Source organism: Micropterus dolomieu, unplaced genomic scaffold (genome assembly GCF_021292245.1).
Source record: "Micropterus dolomieu isolate WLL.071019.BEF.003 ecotype Adirondacks unplaced genomic scaffold, ASM2129224v1 contig_13398, whole genome shotgun sequence".
In the NCBI taxonomy this organism is placed as follows: Eukaryota; Metazoa; Chordata; class Actinopteri; order Centrarchiformes; family Centrarchidae; genus Micropterus; species Micropterus dolomieu.
This window is the reverse complement of record NW_025742384.1, coordinates 2680-17895: the sequence shown is the minus strand read 5'-3', so window position 1 is coordinate 17895 and position 15216 is coordinate 2680. Positions and strand designations below refer to the sequence as shown.

At 38.2% G+C, this 15216-nt stretch overlaps 1 protein-coding gene across 1 annotated transcript; it reads right to left on the bottom strand.

Moving 5' to 3' along the window:
• Positions 1–3579: 3579 nt before the first annotated feature.
• LOC123966424 (GTPase IMAP family member 7-like) lies at positions 3580–6890 on the bottom strand. Its single transcript, XM_046042590.1, has 2 exons — positions 6783–6890; positions 3580–4865 (listed from the first exon to the last, which is right to left on the bottom strand). Exons 1-2 carry the CDS (start codon positions 6787–6789, stop codon positions 3979–3981), a joined length of 894 nt encoding a protein of 297 aa, XP_045898546.1. The 5' UTR covers positions 6790–6890; the 3' UTR covers positions 3580–3978.
• Positions 6891–15216: the final 8326 nt, after the last annotated feature.

Here is a 15216-nt window from a genome sequence, read left to right as displayed (position 1 = left end):
TATTCTGTTACAGTACAAAAAAAGACGTAATCAGATTACAGGTAGGGCCTACATTTTGTAATATCGGGGATTACTCATAAGGTTTCCATGAAACAGAAAACGCAGTGCAATTTGCCTCTGTATATGTTTTTAATAAACGGTCTATGTGTATGTGTTTCTGTTAAAACACAAAGCTAGGGAGGGACATGCTGCAGGTGCTGATTGGCGTTTACAGTCACCAGTAGTGCCGAATGTGTGTTTACGCCAGGTTTACGCTCCCACCCTGTCATGAAGACTCTGTGTGGACCAGTTCCAGCTCTCAATGAGTAAACACGGCACCTGGACCGGGACGGAGCACAGCCTCCGAGACCAGCAGAGGCCAGTTTGACCACTGTGAATACAGACGGTAGAGGTTGTTCTAGCTGTATTTGGCTTTTGGCACCCCGGGGCTAAATAAACTAATAAATAACAATAGAACCACTAGCAGCACGGCTAACCGACCGAGCTAACCAGCCACAGATACAGGCAGATACAGCAAAAATCAAAGCTATCTATCAAGAAGCTCTGTGTAAATCAGCCCAGTACTGGATTCCCTGTTGGTCTTTGAGGCTGTGTTTTCCGTCCTATTCATGTGTTCACGGGGATGCTGCTGAGCGAGGTGTCACCCCTAAATCATTCCCTGCTGCCCGCCCAAATGGCCTGAAAACTTCCAGTGCTTGAGTAAAGGTGTAACAAACACTCCCCCTGTACTCTGAGCTCTCAGTACAGGCAGAGCTAATCTGACCAGTGGTTGCACAGCTAACTGAGCTATTAACAGCAGTTAGCTGTTAACTAACTTCAGCCACAAGTAAAGCCATCTGTCCATCAGGAAACTCTGTGAATCACAGAGACATCAGAGAGAACACTAGAATATATAATATTTCTCTTTCATATTTGATCCAGTTTCACCAAAATCAGTGAAAAAATGTGTTTTTGTCCAGTAATCAGATCATCAAACACTATACTTCAGCAGCATTATATTGAGAAATCTTTTCAGTAAGTGCAGAATGAGTCATCAACATTTTAAAATTCTTTTCTAAATTGCTCTTAAATATCATCAAGAATACCTACAAAACATATTTTTTTTGTCATTGATGTGCCAGATACTGCCATAATGATGACATCAAATAAAACACATTTAAACATGCATTTTGATTTCATGGTGATGGAAGCTGTTGTATATTTCTCTAGAAATACACTAGTAATAACAAGTAATTAGTAATTATACATTATAATGTAATTTATATTATTACATTTTTAAAGTAATCCTCCCAACCCTTTTGTTTAAAGTCCTACACCTGCAAGGAGGTTTATTTCAGTGGATCAAGCCTATAAGCCTCTTTCTTGACTATATCCCACTGTTTCAGATACTTTACAAAGAGGGCGCCATGCCCTAGTCTGGAATCCTCCTGGGGTCCTTTAGAGACAGAAAGACTCTTTAAGGCTGCTCCTCTCTGTTCTCACATTGCTTTGATTCTTGTTTTTATTTTAACCCCCATGACATGATGTTATGTTGGCATACTGCTGTCTTTTGTTTCTCTTTGATTGTCTGTCTGATCCCTTGAAAAACTAGAATAAAAAACTAGTGTGTTAACTTCATTGTAGTTTAGCATCATTGCAAGCTGACTTTGTTTATGTCACACCATCATAAAATAAAATGCACATTTAGATAGTTCACATTATACTACACAAGAAAGGAAAAAGTCTTTTTTTTTTCTCCAGAAATTCAGCTACATTTTTCTGTAAAGCCACTTAAGCTCTTATATTCTTTTTTTCTGTTCTTCATCACTCAATGTGTCTCCCTCTGTCATCTACTTTCTTCTCATGTAATAATGATAATAATAATAATAATAATAATAAAAATAATCTTTATTTGTAGAGCACGTTTCAAAAACAAGTTACAAATTGCTTTAACAAGTGTAAAGACAATAATACCCAAGAGACAATAATACAAAAACAATACAAGATAAAAGCATGAAAACATTGAAAAGACTAAAATACACGTTTAAGATAAATATAAAATTAGTAAAATAGAATAAAATAAAAGGGATAAAATAAAGTCAAATAAGATCGGGAAAGGCTCTCCTATAAAAGTATGTTTTAAGAAGGGACTTAAAAGAGTTCACTGACTCAGCCGACCTGATTTCCTCGGGCAGGTTGTTCCAGAGCCTCGGGGCCCTGACAGCAAACGCTCTGTCCCCAGTGCTGGGGCGGACAGGGACACGGACAGGAGATCGCGGAGCGGCTGGCTGCGCTTCTTTTACAGCAAAAAATTACTATATTCAGGCGGGGGAGTGTCAAGTCAGCTCAAGTCCAAGTGAAGTCACGAGTCATTGGTGTTGAAGTCAAAGTCGAGTTGCAAGTCTTCTTCGATTTTGTCAAGTCAAGTCTAAAGTCATAATTTTTGTGACTCAAGTCTGACTCAAGTCCAAGTCATGTGACTTGAGTCCACACCTCTGGACAGAGGTGTGCAATCCTGTAATGGGATACTAAGATGTTGTCTGTGACAAAATAAAGAACACAATGGTTAATCGGATCCGCTGTCAAATCGTACCTTGGACCAGGAGGCAATGCCTCTTTGGCATGTCTGACTTTGAGGTTGCTGTAGAATAAGAATTAATTGCCTATGTAATGTCTCTAAAACAGCGGTGCAGTCTCTCGACTCCACAGAAATCATAGAATGAATAGTCCTTGTAAGGTGCCATAACTCAGTATAATGTCTGGTTATTGGGTTATCCTGAATAGATTGGATGCAGTAGACGACACGGATGAAAAAGTCCTAAACATCATTCATCACAAATGGCTAAATGGAAAACACTGTGGAGTAGGTCCAGGTTGCAGCTCTGTTACAATGAAACCGCTTCCGGGCGCACTGAAATTAGTTTACACACACTCTATACACAGACACACACATGCACACAGACACGTAGCCTGTGTCCCACTGTGTTTGAAGGTGGGAAAGGGTTAGAGCGTGGAACCTTTCACTGTGTATGTGCCCGTTTTCAGTGTCTGTGCACACATTGTTGGTGCTTGTGTGTCTGTATGTATTTGTGTGGATTCACCCTAAATGGCCTCTTATAGGATGCTGCATAGCCATGGTAAAAGTAAATCTGCAAACACAGGGGGAGGAAACGCTCAGCTCTTGTACTTTGTGTAGCAAAACCACTGTGTAGATATACTCAGATACAGGTAAAAATAATTAATCCAATACCATGTCTGCTGCACAAATTATAAAAGCAGTCCTTTTTAAATAATTTGACTGCTAAGTAACTAAAGATATAATATATAATAAAAGTAATGTGGTGAAATACAATATTTTCCTCTGAACTGTAGTGGAGTAGAAGTATAAAGTGGCATAAAATGGAAATACTCAATCACAGTACAAATATCTGAATATTGTTACTCTCCCCCACTGGCTCAAAGGATGGTAAAGTTAGTCTTTCCCAATACACCATTCATAAAGCTATAACCTTACCAAGTAAAAACTTTTTATTATGTGTTAATTAATTCATGAATTGCTCATATTAGCGATACATTGTAATCTATAAAGAACCACAGCTATTCTTTTCCAATTATTTATTTATTACCAGTATTCTGTTCGTTTCACAAACAAGGAACAAAATAACTAGAGAGACACACAAATGTAAGTCTATAGCATAGAGATACTGAGCAGCAGTATTTACAGGTATGAGAATCTGTAAGTCATATAGACACATGCCCACAGAGATGCATACAACACTTACAACTATTATTGCTACAGCATAAGAAGGCCTGTACATACATTAAGTTATATTTTCTGGTTAGCTTACACAATTGCAAAAAGCGCATTACATGTGAATAAATACAATCATCTCAATGGTTAAAGTTTCTCCCCCTTGTTCAGGAGTCACGGTTCATGACAGGTTTTAACACTGTTTTGACTTTGGACTGCCCATTATAGCATCTAACCTTAATTGTGCTCTATTCTTGACAGAAACTACTGCCCTCTTTGCTGTGTACTTGATATGCTCGAACACCTCCCATCACTGCTCCTGAAACCAATCCCAATAAACCCAGTGGCATACCCAAAAAAGCTCCTAACAACGCACCTGTTCCAATACCTACATATTTGGCCAAAACCTCCCTGACTGTTTTATTCTCAGCCAGCTTTCTGATCTCTTCCTCTGACATGTTTTCTGATTCCAGTCTAATCTGCTTCTCCTCCTGTTGTATTTGTTCCTCCACTGCTTGTAGCATCTCATTGGTATAGCAGTTTCCATTGTTTTCCATCACTATCTTTTCTATTGTGTTAAGTAGCTCCTCCACCTGGAACCGGTTGCTCCTGTATTCATCCTTTGGGTTTTCGTTCCAGTAGTTATTATCAATGACGTGGCAACGGCCTCCGCACTTCTTCACCAGCTCACTCATGTACTCATTCTTCTGGACATGATCCTCAATTTTCTGTCCTTTACGGAGCTGGTCACCATGAGTAAAGAGAACTATTGCATATTTGAAAGCTTCTTCAGAAAAGTATTCGATTATTTTGTTGATGACAGCCTGCTCATGCTCTGTGACTTTCTCTAATTTAAGCAAAATGAGAAAAGCATGAGGACCAGGAGCGGACTTTACGATACAGCTCACTATCTCAGACTTCATCTCCTCCTCAGATCTATCAGTGTCAAAGAAACCAGGAGTGTCGATCAAAGTGATGCTTCTTCCATTGACAGATCTGGTCTCTGCTTGACATTTTCTTGTTCCAGAATTGAAAGAATCATCGATCTCGAACTGTTCCTCTCCAAATATGGTGTTAGCCAGGCTGCTTTTTCCAACTCCAGTTTTTCCCAAGATGACAATTCTTCTGTTTGACCCTGAAAGAAAATCAGTAATTTACACTGTACATTTGTGTTTTGTTTTCTTAGATAAAGATACATAAAAACTCAATTACAAAAAAATCTCATTGATCAAAAATCATAATGAAAAAATAAGCTGTTAGTAGGCTACTCAGAAAATATCTACATTAGCATAATACACAAATTAATAATTGTATCAATACATTAAAAAGCCCACATGTGTTTTAATGATCAAAAGCACCTCAAATTATTTACACAGTAAATATTTATACAGTAGCCTATCAATCGCTGTTCAACAATAAGCTATTTATTGTGGTAAAGTCCACTGAGGATCATTTTGTGAACAGCTTTGAATAAGGATAGGGTTCAAGGTACGAGGGAACCAGTGGGGGCTGAGATCCCACGGAAGAAGTAAAATCATGCATCTGTGGGGGTCAGTAATTTGTTACTATTTTATAACCATTATTTTGAATCAAAAAGAATGTATTTGTCAATTGAATTAGTATTATTTACATCAACAAGACAAACAGGCTAAAATAAACATGTTTTCCAAATGAACTATGCTGCGCACCGTATGACTGTCATCATGACAGGATGGCTGCACTTCTCCAGCAGGCAATCACTATTGTGCACAGAAGGCTACAAAATTGATCTAACACAAGATTAGACCACGAACATGTTGTAGTCTGCTGTATCAGACTCTGCATTGCTGCTTGTTTGTTTTAGTCGTATTGGTTTTATCATGCATCCTCCAGTTAGTATAGGGAAACATATGATACTATGCTTCCTATGAGCTGGCGTAGTGTAAAATAATTACACTTTTATGATACCATAAAGGGCGGAATTGCGGTCTCTCCTTTAACGATTTGTCGTTGTTGGCATATTTCAGGCTATTGAAATTTAAACTCTGTTGCTATGCCGCAGACATCTGGGTCAAGTAATGGGCTGCTGTGTGTGTCCGTGTGTGTGTGTGTGTGTGTGTGTGTGTGTGAAAGTGTTGAACAATATAATGAGCAATGAAGTCATTGTTTCTCTCTCTGGGCATATTATTTATTTATTTATCTCCGCCTGTACCGTTATATTAGAGACCGCCACAAAGTGCAGACTATAACATGTTCTTTTGGCCCTGATCGCTTAATGGATTCAGTTAGTATTTGCCATCCTGTATGAGTCCAATTTAATGCTTATATTCACCTAAATGTTGATTAAATGTGTATCTAAAACAATGACATTATTTTGTTAGTTAGTTCCTGTTTTATTTAGTCCTTCCTCATGTGTCTTGGGTTATTTTACTTCCTGCCTTTTGTTTCCCTGCTAATAAGTAGACATTAACAGGATAATAACCTGATAATAATATTTAAAATAATATAGGTTGGCATTTTCACATGTTAGAGGCTACTATAGTTAATACCTATAAAATCACATACATTTTTTGCAAAGTCAAAATAGTTAATTACCATATAATTCCTTTTGTTTTCAGGTAATACTGTAAAAAGGACGTGTTTAATACTGTGACTACCTGGAAACACTGTTATACTTTCTGTATAATAACCATGAATCTGGGTTACAATATGCTAAACTGTCTGTTTCCATTTAAGTTCATGGTGCAGAGGGGTGGAGCTCAGCTCTGGCAGCGGGCGGGCGTGTGAGTGAGACGAGCACGAGCATGACTGTTTCACGGCATTGCGTCCCGCTTGTGGCTGTCACCTCCCTTTTCGATTTCCTCATGAAAATAGCTTACTCACTTCCCGTCTGGTTACTGATTGTTGATTAGGCCTACAATAGTTAGTCTAGAGTTTGTTTCAAATATTATTGCAAGGCTAATTTAGCAAAATAGGCCCATGTGATTCCCGAATATACGTTATTGTTAGGTTACATTAAAATATCCCTTCAGTGAGCAGTGTTGGCAAAGTGAAAGAAGTAACCTTAACTCACCGTCCATGTTGTTATAAGAGAGATCAGTGAGGAGGAAAATCCGCTGCTCTGATGCAGGATTGCTTCTAATTTCACTTTCACTTTCTGTTTGAAATGTGGGGGCGGTGCTTTAAGGTCTGGGTATCTCTGGATAATCCGTAATTCGTTTGTAATTCTAAAACGAAAATACTGATCTGTTTTTTGTTTCAAAACGAAAAATCAAATAACCATTTTTGGTGTCAGAATCAAAAAAGGAAAAACCAATTAAAATGAACTTCAGTCAATTCGTTTTTCGTTATAAACCAAAAACGGAAGTCACGTGGTCTATTCCTTTTATGGAAGGGATAGTAACCCGTAAAATCTTCAAAATAAATTTAGCCCATGTGACGTGTAATTAGAAAGGTGATTTTAGACTAAAACTAAACTAAAATAACGTTTTTTTAGTAAAACTAAAGTAGCACTGGGTGTGAAAAAACACTTTAGCTAACTGAAATAAAAACAATAACTAATAAAATACTGTTTGGCAGTTTCCTAACATCTTTATAGGCCTTCTTGCTATGTGGAAGCTCAACCAGCAGAGGTCACTGTGCCCCCTTCTGTGCAAGAGTCCTTCTGTGGCACCAACAGGCAATAAGATTTTGACCTTTTGACTTGCGTTTATATCAAAGAAAAGGCTGCATTGCTACCAGAGGAAGCTAATCAGTTTGAAGGGTGTGCAGAACGTCACCTGCCTTCCAGCTTTTCTTTCTATGCTGCTATAGCTGCTAAAAACTCTCAGCTTCCACCATCTACTGTTATGAGTCAAAACAAAACTCTTCCAAAACAAATCTGTTGAGTTGTATAATTTTTATTTTCCTTTGCATTTTTCTCCAATCTAATATACTTATTATGTTAGTTAAGTAGATTAAATATTTTTAATGCAGCCTGTAGTTCTCATTAGTTATGTAGGCCTACTTATGTGTGAAACCTGGTGAACATTAAAGGAAAAACTTGAGTATTGGGGAGAAATCTGCTGTTATCTTGGCCATCCTATCTGTTTCCTGGAGGCTGAGTGTAATATGCGATGGTAACTGGATCGAGTTAATGTTCCTGATCGTTTGTTGCAATTTGTTTTCAAAAGTATGTACAGCACTGTCAGTGTGATTCTATCTTTATCCTTGCAACATTAAGTGTGAGGGATGTGTGTGGACAGATTGATTCAGTGCTGCGTGTTGCTTGTTTTGTGAGACATGCTTGATATGTTAAAAGGAAGAGAACTCAGTCCTGCTCTGAGTTTGATGATTTGTATCAGATGTGAGAAAATGTCACTAGAAGTTGCTGTCGGTATTCTGTGATGTGACAGAGGGAATATCAGAAGGTTTTTCTTCTGAGGTGTTTGTGAATGACCACATAAAGCTTGGTGTTCATCTGACTGATGACCCCTCAGATTGTTAACTGGCAGTAAAGGCTGCTCTGGAGAAGATTGAACAATGTACTCAGACTTTCTCATCTGTTTAGGGGAGTTTGGCCCCAGTCCCCTTTAGTAAAAAGACAAACAAAAAAACTACTGTGTTTGTGTATTTATAGCTAGCTGCTTAATAACTCTGATAAAACTAAATATTAACCGATGGTTCGATTTTGATAACAAGGCTAGCTGTTTAAATGTAAGCTTGTATATGAGTGAATTAGTTAGCCTGTGTGGTTATCCATTTTCTTGTTGTGATGGGTAGGCTTTCGGCCTAGTAATGCCACAATCTAGTTTCACCCTCTCGTGTACCGCCACCCTGCCTCTCCAGTAGCGGGCACACACCTGGAGACAATTACCTCATTAAGAGTTGATGTTCAGGGAGCACTCAGGATCTCTCTTGATGCTTTGTATTGTAGTGGGGTCAAGGAGCAGGTTAGGTTTTTCGATGGTGTGCCATCAAACTTTTGTGAACACTTTAATTTGTTTTTATTACAGGCATTTTAAGCCACCTGTCGCTGAGACCCTGTAGACTACATGGCCTGTTCTGCTAGAGTTCACTGCAGATATGGCCGTGAAGGTTGATACACTGAGTTGCCTTAAACGTCTGCTCCTTGAATGAGGTGGAGTCAGAGCTGGGTGGATGATTTACTGCATTAGTTGAGGGTTATATAGCCACTGCTGTTTTGCCTGCCTGATCAACTACTGATTTTGTGTCCTGATTTTAAATGGGAATTCTTTTTATGAGACTCTGTTACAAGTGAACAGGCCCTGTGAATGTTTTTGCTAGGTTCTGCTAAGGGTGGGGCAATTTACTTGTTTTATGGCTGTGTGACTTCCCTCAGCCCTTTTCCCTCTTTTTTTGAGTGTTCTGCCAGACTGACAGGGTGGAGGACTGTGGGAGCCCGTCTTCCCTTCACTGCTGTGTGTGTGTGTGTGTGTGTGTGGACCTTTTAACTGAGCCTTATTGTGTGGTGTTTCATGTGGGTGACTTGTTCTTTAGGTGGTGCAGCACACCTGTGGGTGGTGGTGTCAGGACATTTTGGTGGCAATTGTGCTTTTGTAAAAGTTTGCTTTTATCCTTTAGCATCTCTGCAGCATGGGCCTTAACATCCTGTTGGTTTAGTAGTATTAAAACTGCCCAAAACCTGATCTTTAAATTTTGATGTTTCATAAATCACCTTTCCAGTTGAAACGAATGTGTCTCTTGTAAAGAAATGCTGTTTAAAAATAAATTAAATAATAAAATCCCATGGGTTAAAATGAGAGATTATATCATGGATCTGTTCCAAAGCTTGGTTATTTACTTGTAGCGCTACGCTAACCTTTCTAAGGAGGACAGTAGTCCAAAAATGTTCAAGTAGCACAGAATTAATTTATAATTATGTATTATATACATAATATGCCGGAGCTCCTTCTCCTTGTGTGCAATGACAGTTTTATGATGTGAAAACCAGTAAAGACTATTGGATCTGAACACTTGACATAGGCCTACAAATGTTGATTTTTAACTAAATCTACATCTGTCCACTGCAGAGGCTCTAACCACAGCCTGGAGGAGGAACTAGTATAAATGACTGTTATATAATAACCACAACATTATAGCAATATTTGCAGTAGGTTTTAGTCTTCACTAACCAACTGTGCTTGTAAATCATTTAAGGGCGTTTGGTGTCCGAACAATAATGCTGTGATGATGTGTTGAGGAAGAAATCCGCTTGACATGGTTCTTGATCATAAAAGTTTATTACATCAAGGAGTTCAGCATCAATTACAAGCTCTGCAGCAGCTTGGAGAGTGACCCAGCCCGATGGCCACTGTCTCTCTGTACATCAAACATAGCTTATATAGGACATGTTTAGGTATCTGGTACCAGAGAAGGGTACAGTACTATTCTGAGGTAACATAACACGGGGTCAGAGGTCAAATTCTATAGAAGGGTTCACTCCCTACATAACCATCAATCACTACTCCCTCCTTAAGAGGTCACTGACCATCTGTCCAGCTGCTAGAGTCAAATGCACATATGTTACACACCACAGGCGTATGCGAGTGAAAGAGCACTGCAGAGCCCTGCTTCACTTTACTGTTGCCTACTGTATATGATATGAATGTGTATTAAAATACAGAAGTTGACATCATCCTTATTTACAAAAACAGTGCCACAATTACAAGGTGTGTTTACCGTAAATCATGATAGAAATATCTGAAAGTGCCAACAGGACCCTTTTATGGTGCTGGAGGAAGGAGTGGTATTCTGCTTTGTCCTGACAGTCCAGCATTAATTTGAAGAGAGTGACGGTAGGTGATGGGGTCAGACTTGATACTATCATCAGTCCTCAAACCTGCACAGGCTCACATCCTCCAGGTATTGGGGAAAATCTGGGAGGTCCTGAGATGAGTACCAGGGAGAAAAACTAAATGATTCAACTTCACTTTTATTTGACTTTACACAAGTATGAACAGTACAGAGCACGGCCTTTTCCTGATGGTTCATCAAACAGAATTAAACCCAAAAAAGCATTAACAGATCTGAAAGCCTGAGAGCTAGAGATAATTTTTGACTCTCAGTAATGCGCACCAGGTTTCACGCATAACTTATAAGAACTACAGGCTGCATTAAAATTATTTACTCTACTTAACTAACATAAGTATTTTACACTGGCAAAAACTGCAAAGGAAAATAAAAAGTTTACAACTCCACAGATTTGTTTTGGAAGAGTTTTGTTTTAACGCATAACAGTAGATGGTGGAAGCTGAGAGTTTTTAGCAGCTATAGCACCATAGAAAGAAGCTGGAAGGCAGGTGAAGTTCTGCACACCCTTCAAACTCAGTGATCAGCTTCCTCTGGTCGCAGTGCAGCCTTTTCTTTGATATAAACACAAGTCAAAAGGTCAAAACCTTGTTGCCTGTTAGCGCCACAGAAGGGGGCAGAGTGACCTCTGTTGGTTGAGCTCCCACATAGCAAGAAGGCCTATAAATATGTTAGGAAACTACAACATGAATTAAATAATATGAACTTAAATAAATAGGCTAACTGCGATCCTAAGCTACATACATCATTAGCTCACTTGTCTTAATCTGAAGTTACAGGTCACCAATGGTCTACAAATGTTTAATTCTCCCTAACAGCCAGAGTTATTTTATTATTATTTTTATTTCAGTTAATTAAAGTGTTTTTTTCACACCCAGATTTTGTTTAGTTTTATAACCTACTAAAAACGTTATTTTAGTTCAGTTTTAGTCTATAATCACCTTTCTAACTACATGGTACATGGGCTACTTTTATTTTGAAGGTTTTACCACTTGCTTTAGCTTCCATAAAAGGAATAGACGACGCGACTTTCGTTTTTAGTTTATAACGAAAAAGAATTGACTGAAGTTCAGAGACTCTCTTCATTCTTTGTTCAAAGAGAAATAACGATACAATGAATCGCCAAAAACTAAAAACGGGCCGTTTTTAATTGGTTTTTCGTTTTTTGATTCTGACACCAAAAACGGTTATTTGGTTTTTCATTTTGACACAAAAAACAGATAGACGGTATTTTCGTTTTTGTATTACAAAGGATTTACGGATTATCCAGAGAGACCCAGACCCATCTACCGGTCACTTTTAATATGAACACATCTTGGTAGGGGTTTTATTAAAGGTTCAGTGTGTAAGATCTAGTGGCATCTATTGGTGAGGGTTGTGAATTGCAATATTCTATCCAGCCTACCACTGCCCCCTAACTTTCATAGAGGGTAAGACAACTACTGTGTCTGACACAGCACAAAAGATGTCTCTTCTCAGACAGCAGAGAGTGGCCAGTCAAGAAATTAGGTTTCTCAAGGTAGATTTATAAAGTAATTATATTTACTTAATTATTCAGTAAAACTGGCGACTTTGCCACTGACAGATGTGACATGGAAAATGTAAGCCAAGAATGTGAAACACTGTCACTGTCTCTGCACCACAGGCCATTATAAACCAGATATTAAATAAAGTTTATATAAACATTGACAAGGGAAACACATTAATTCTCTCTGTGATTATGGACCCTCGCCAAAACTGCCCAGCACAATAATATCTGGCACCACTGCCATATCATGGTGCTTCAACAGCGGCAATAAATATAAATAAATCAATACTTTGATAGCTTTGCTTAAAAAAAGATCTGTTATGACATCAACAGTTACTCACATGAACTTCCTCTTTAGTGGTTTTGCCTACAAAATAAAAGCTTGTTTATTGCAATCTTCTATTGCACTAAGAGAGTCTGTAGCCTTCTTGACACAGCTCTGAAAGAGCCGTCAGAAAACGTGATTCCCCTAAATGTCCTCTGCCTGGATGGACACACCCTTCAGGGTGCCTATTGTACATCGGGCCTAGGACTACAGCATTTCATAATAATTAAAAGTATTATTTTACAGTAACTTGTTGTAAATAAGTTTCCCTGTAATATCCCAATGAATACCTGTAAAAACTACAGTATCCTTGGATTTTACAGCATTTAACTCTTATTTTACAGTAAAATCTTGCAATCTAAAACCTGCTGTTATATCACAACAAGGTCTGTAATATCACAGCAACACAGTGAAAAAAATTAAGGATTTCACATCATTAAACAGTATTATTACAGTGAAATATTGTATTGAAATATGCCCTTGGAAGTCACATGACATAACCGAACTGTTTTGAAATGAAGGCTCTGTCTTGTGCCTCTTCTATTCCGGGCTGAATGGAGAAGGTGAGCAGCATGCATGTTTGCAGCACTTACACCCATGTTTTCATTTTAATATGATAATAATATTTACTTACAAACGTTTATCGCATGACACAGTTCACATTTTGTTAGCAAGTGCCCGGAATTGTTGAAAGTTCTCTCACAGCATTTGCTAATAGTAGTAATGTTAGTAATGAGGAGAGTTTCGCTACAATTTTTCATGTCACTATCCCCATTTAGACAAATCTGGTGTTTGTAAAGTTTATAAAACCAATGATGGGACAAACATTACTATTTATGTGTGCACATTTCTGTAATTAGTCAAGGTTATCATAGATTAGCAGGGCTAACTGTTAGCTGTTTAACTTTAATAACTTAGTGATTCAAACGGTGATTCACCGTCAAAAAAAGATAGTGATTCAAACTTAGTGATTCAAACAACACAAAATCACTCTCCAGAACTTTCTCATTCACGGTTCCATGCTGGTGGAATGATCTTTCCACCCTCATCCGGAACGCAGAATCCCTGACAGCTTTCAAAAGACAACTGAAGACGGAGTACATAACATAAAAAAAAAAATCCCCTTCCTTCTGCTTTAAATCCTTCCTTTTCTGGTTTTTGCTACTCTGAGCAATGCCTGAACTTTGTATTTTGAGCACATCTTGCGTTGTTCTTGCCTCTTCACGATGACTCGCTTACTTTAGTCCTCAATTGTAAGTTGCTTTGGATAAAAGCGTCTGGTAAATGACTAAACGTAAATGTAAACGGTCCATGAAAAAATATTTTTCCAGCGGATATCCTAGTTACAACATGACTGAGCTAACTGGAGTAAGTTAGTCTCATGTCGTGTTCGACAACGGGAGGGTTTTAACACTAGAGTTCCCACTTGTCCTGATATGAATGAATAATAATTGTAAAAGTTGTAAATGCACTTTACATTGAGTGAGCAATCTCAAAGTGCTACAGAAAAAAAACACTATAGATATACCACTATAATTTTTGACATATGGCTAAAATTAAATGAAAATCAATGATCATAATCTGCATTCAAACTGAAATTCTTATTGTTGGTTGCCTTTGTGTAATTTCACCTTTTTCTTTTCTTTTTCAAAGGTATTTTATAAAGATGACATTTAATCTTGTAATTCACATTATAGGACAGGCTTCCAACTCAATGATTGTCTTGAGGTCTAAAATGCTGACAAACGAGGTACCTGAGGCTAGCCTGGTGAGACCATCTTGATCTTGCGAACTCATTCAATTTCGGTCTGCAGATCAGTCTGGTTTTCTACACATGTTATGCTGACAAATACCCGCCGGTCCAATCACAGCTATTTATTTTGTTTTTTGGGTAGGCTATGTGATTTCGAAACGTCTATTGCGAAATGCGAATGTATTGAATGAAGTAGATGAAATTTTCTTTAAAAGCAGAACAAAATGCTCTCAGGCCCTTAATTGAAAAGGATGTGTTTGTCATTCACTTTCAACAGGTTTTGGTTTTAATTTACTGGCCAATTGCGTGAAGATGCATTTCAGTGGCGGCGCACGTTGATATGGCCTCTCATAGTAGAAAATCAACCACTTTGCCTCAGGCAAACCTAACCTGAGGCACCTTGGCTAAAAATGGCTAAAAGAAATTATGGTGAGAGTAAGATCTAACAAGTTTGGATTATAAATCTATTAGGGTTTGATGTGGGGAAAAAGCACAGCAAAAAGCACACCTTGATAAATGCTGTCTGCAATACATACTGTAAGTCTATTTAAAACAGAAACTATCTTTGCTTATTAACAGGTGCTTCCTGGGCATCAATCCTGAAAGAGGCTCAAAGACCAAGAAGCGGACAACAATGAACCTTCATGTGAGCACCCTTTTGAGGAAACTTATTGACTTTGAGTGGGCATAATTTTTTTTTGCAGCGGTAGTTGTCAGGCTCAGATTTGAGTAGCCTTGTTCTTTTTGTAATTTTTCAAGACAACTTTGCACTACAAGATTTTTACACAATGCTGTTGTGTGTCGACTCATTATAATGTTTGAGACTAAGAGGAGCACCTGACCCCTTTAAGACATTCCTTCATCGCTCTCTCCCTCTCCGCTCTCTTATCTTGCCATGAAGGCCTCATTCCCATCCTGTCCATTACTGTTATTGTGACACAGCTAGTTGAATAGTTGAATTGTGAAACAGGTAGTTTAATTGCAAGTTGGCACAATTTTCTGCATTTTAAGATGGCTTTTATGACTAGAAAGTTGAATTTCTTGAACTCTTGAAGTTCTTGGCATCTGCTGTACATTGAAAAATATTTATT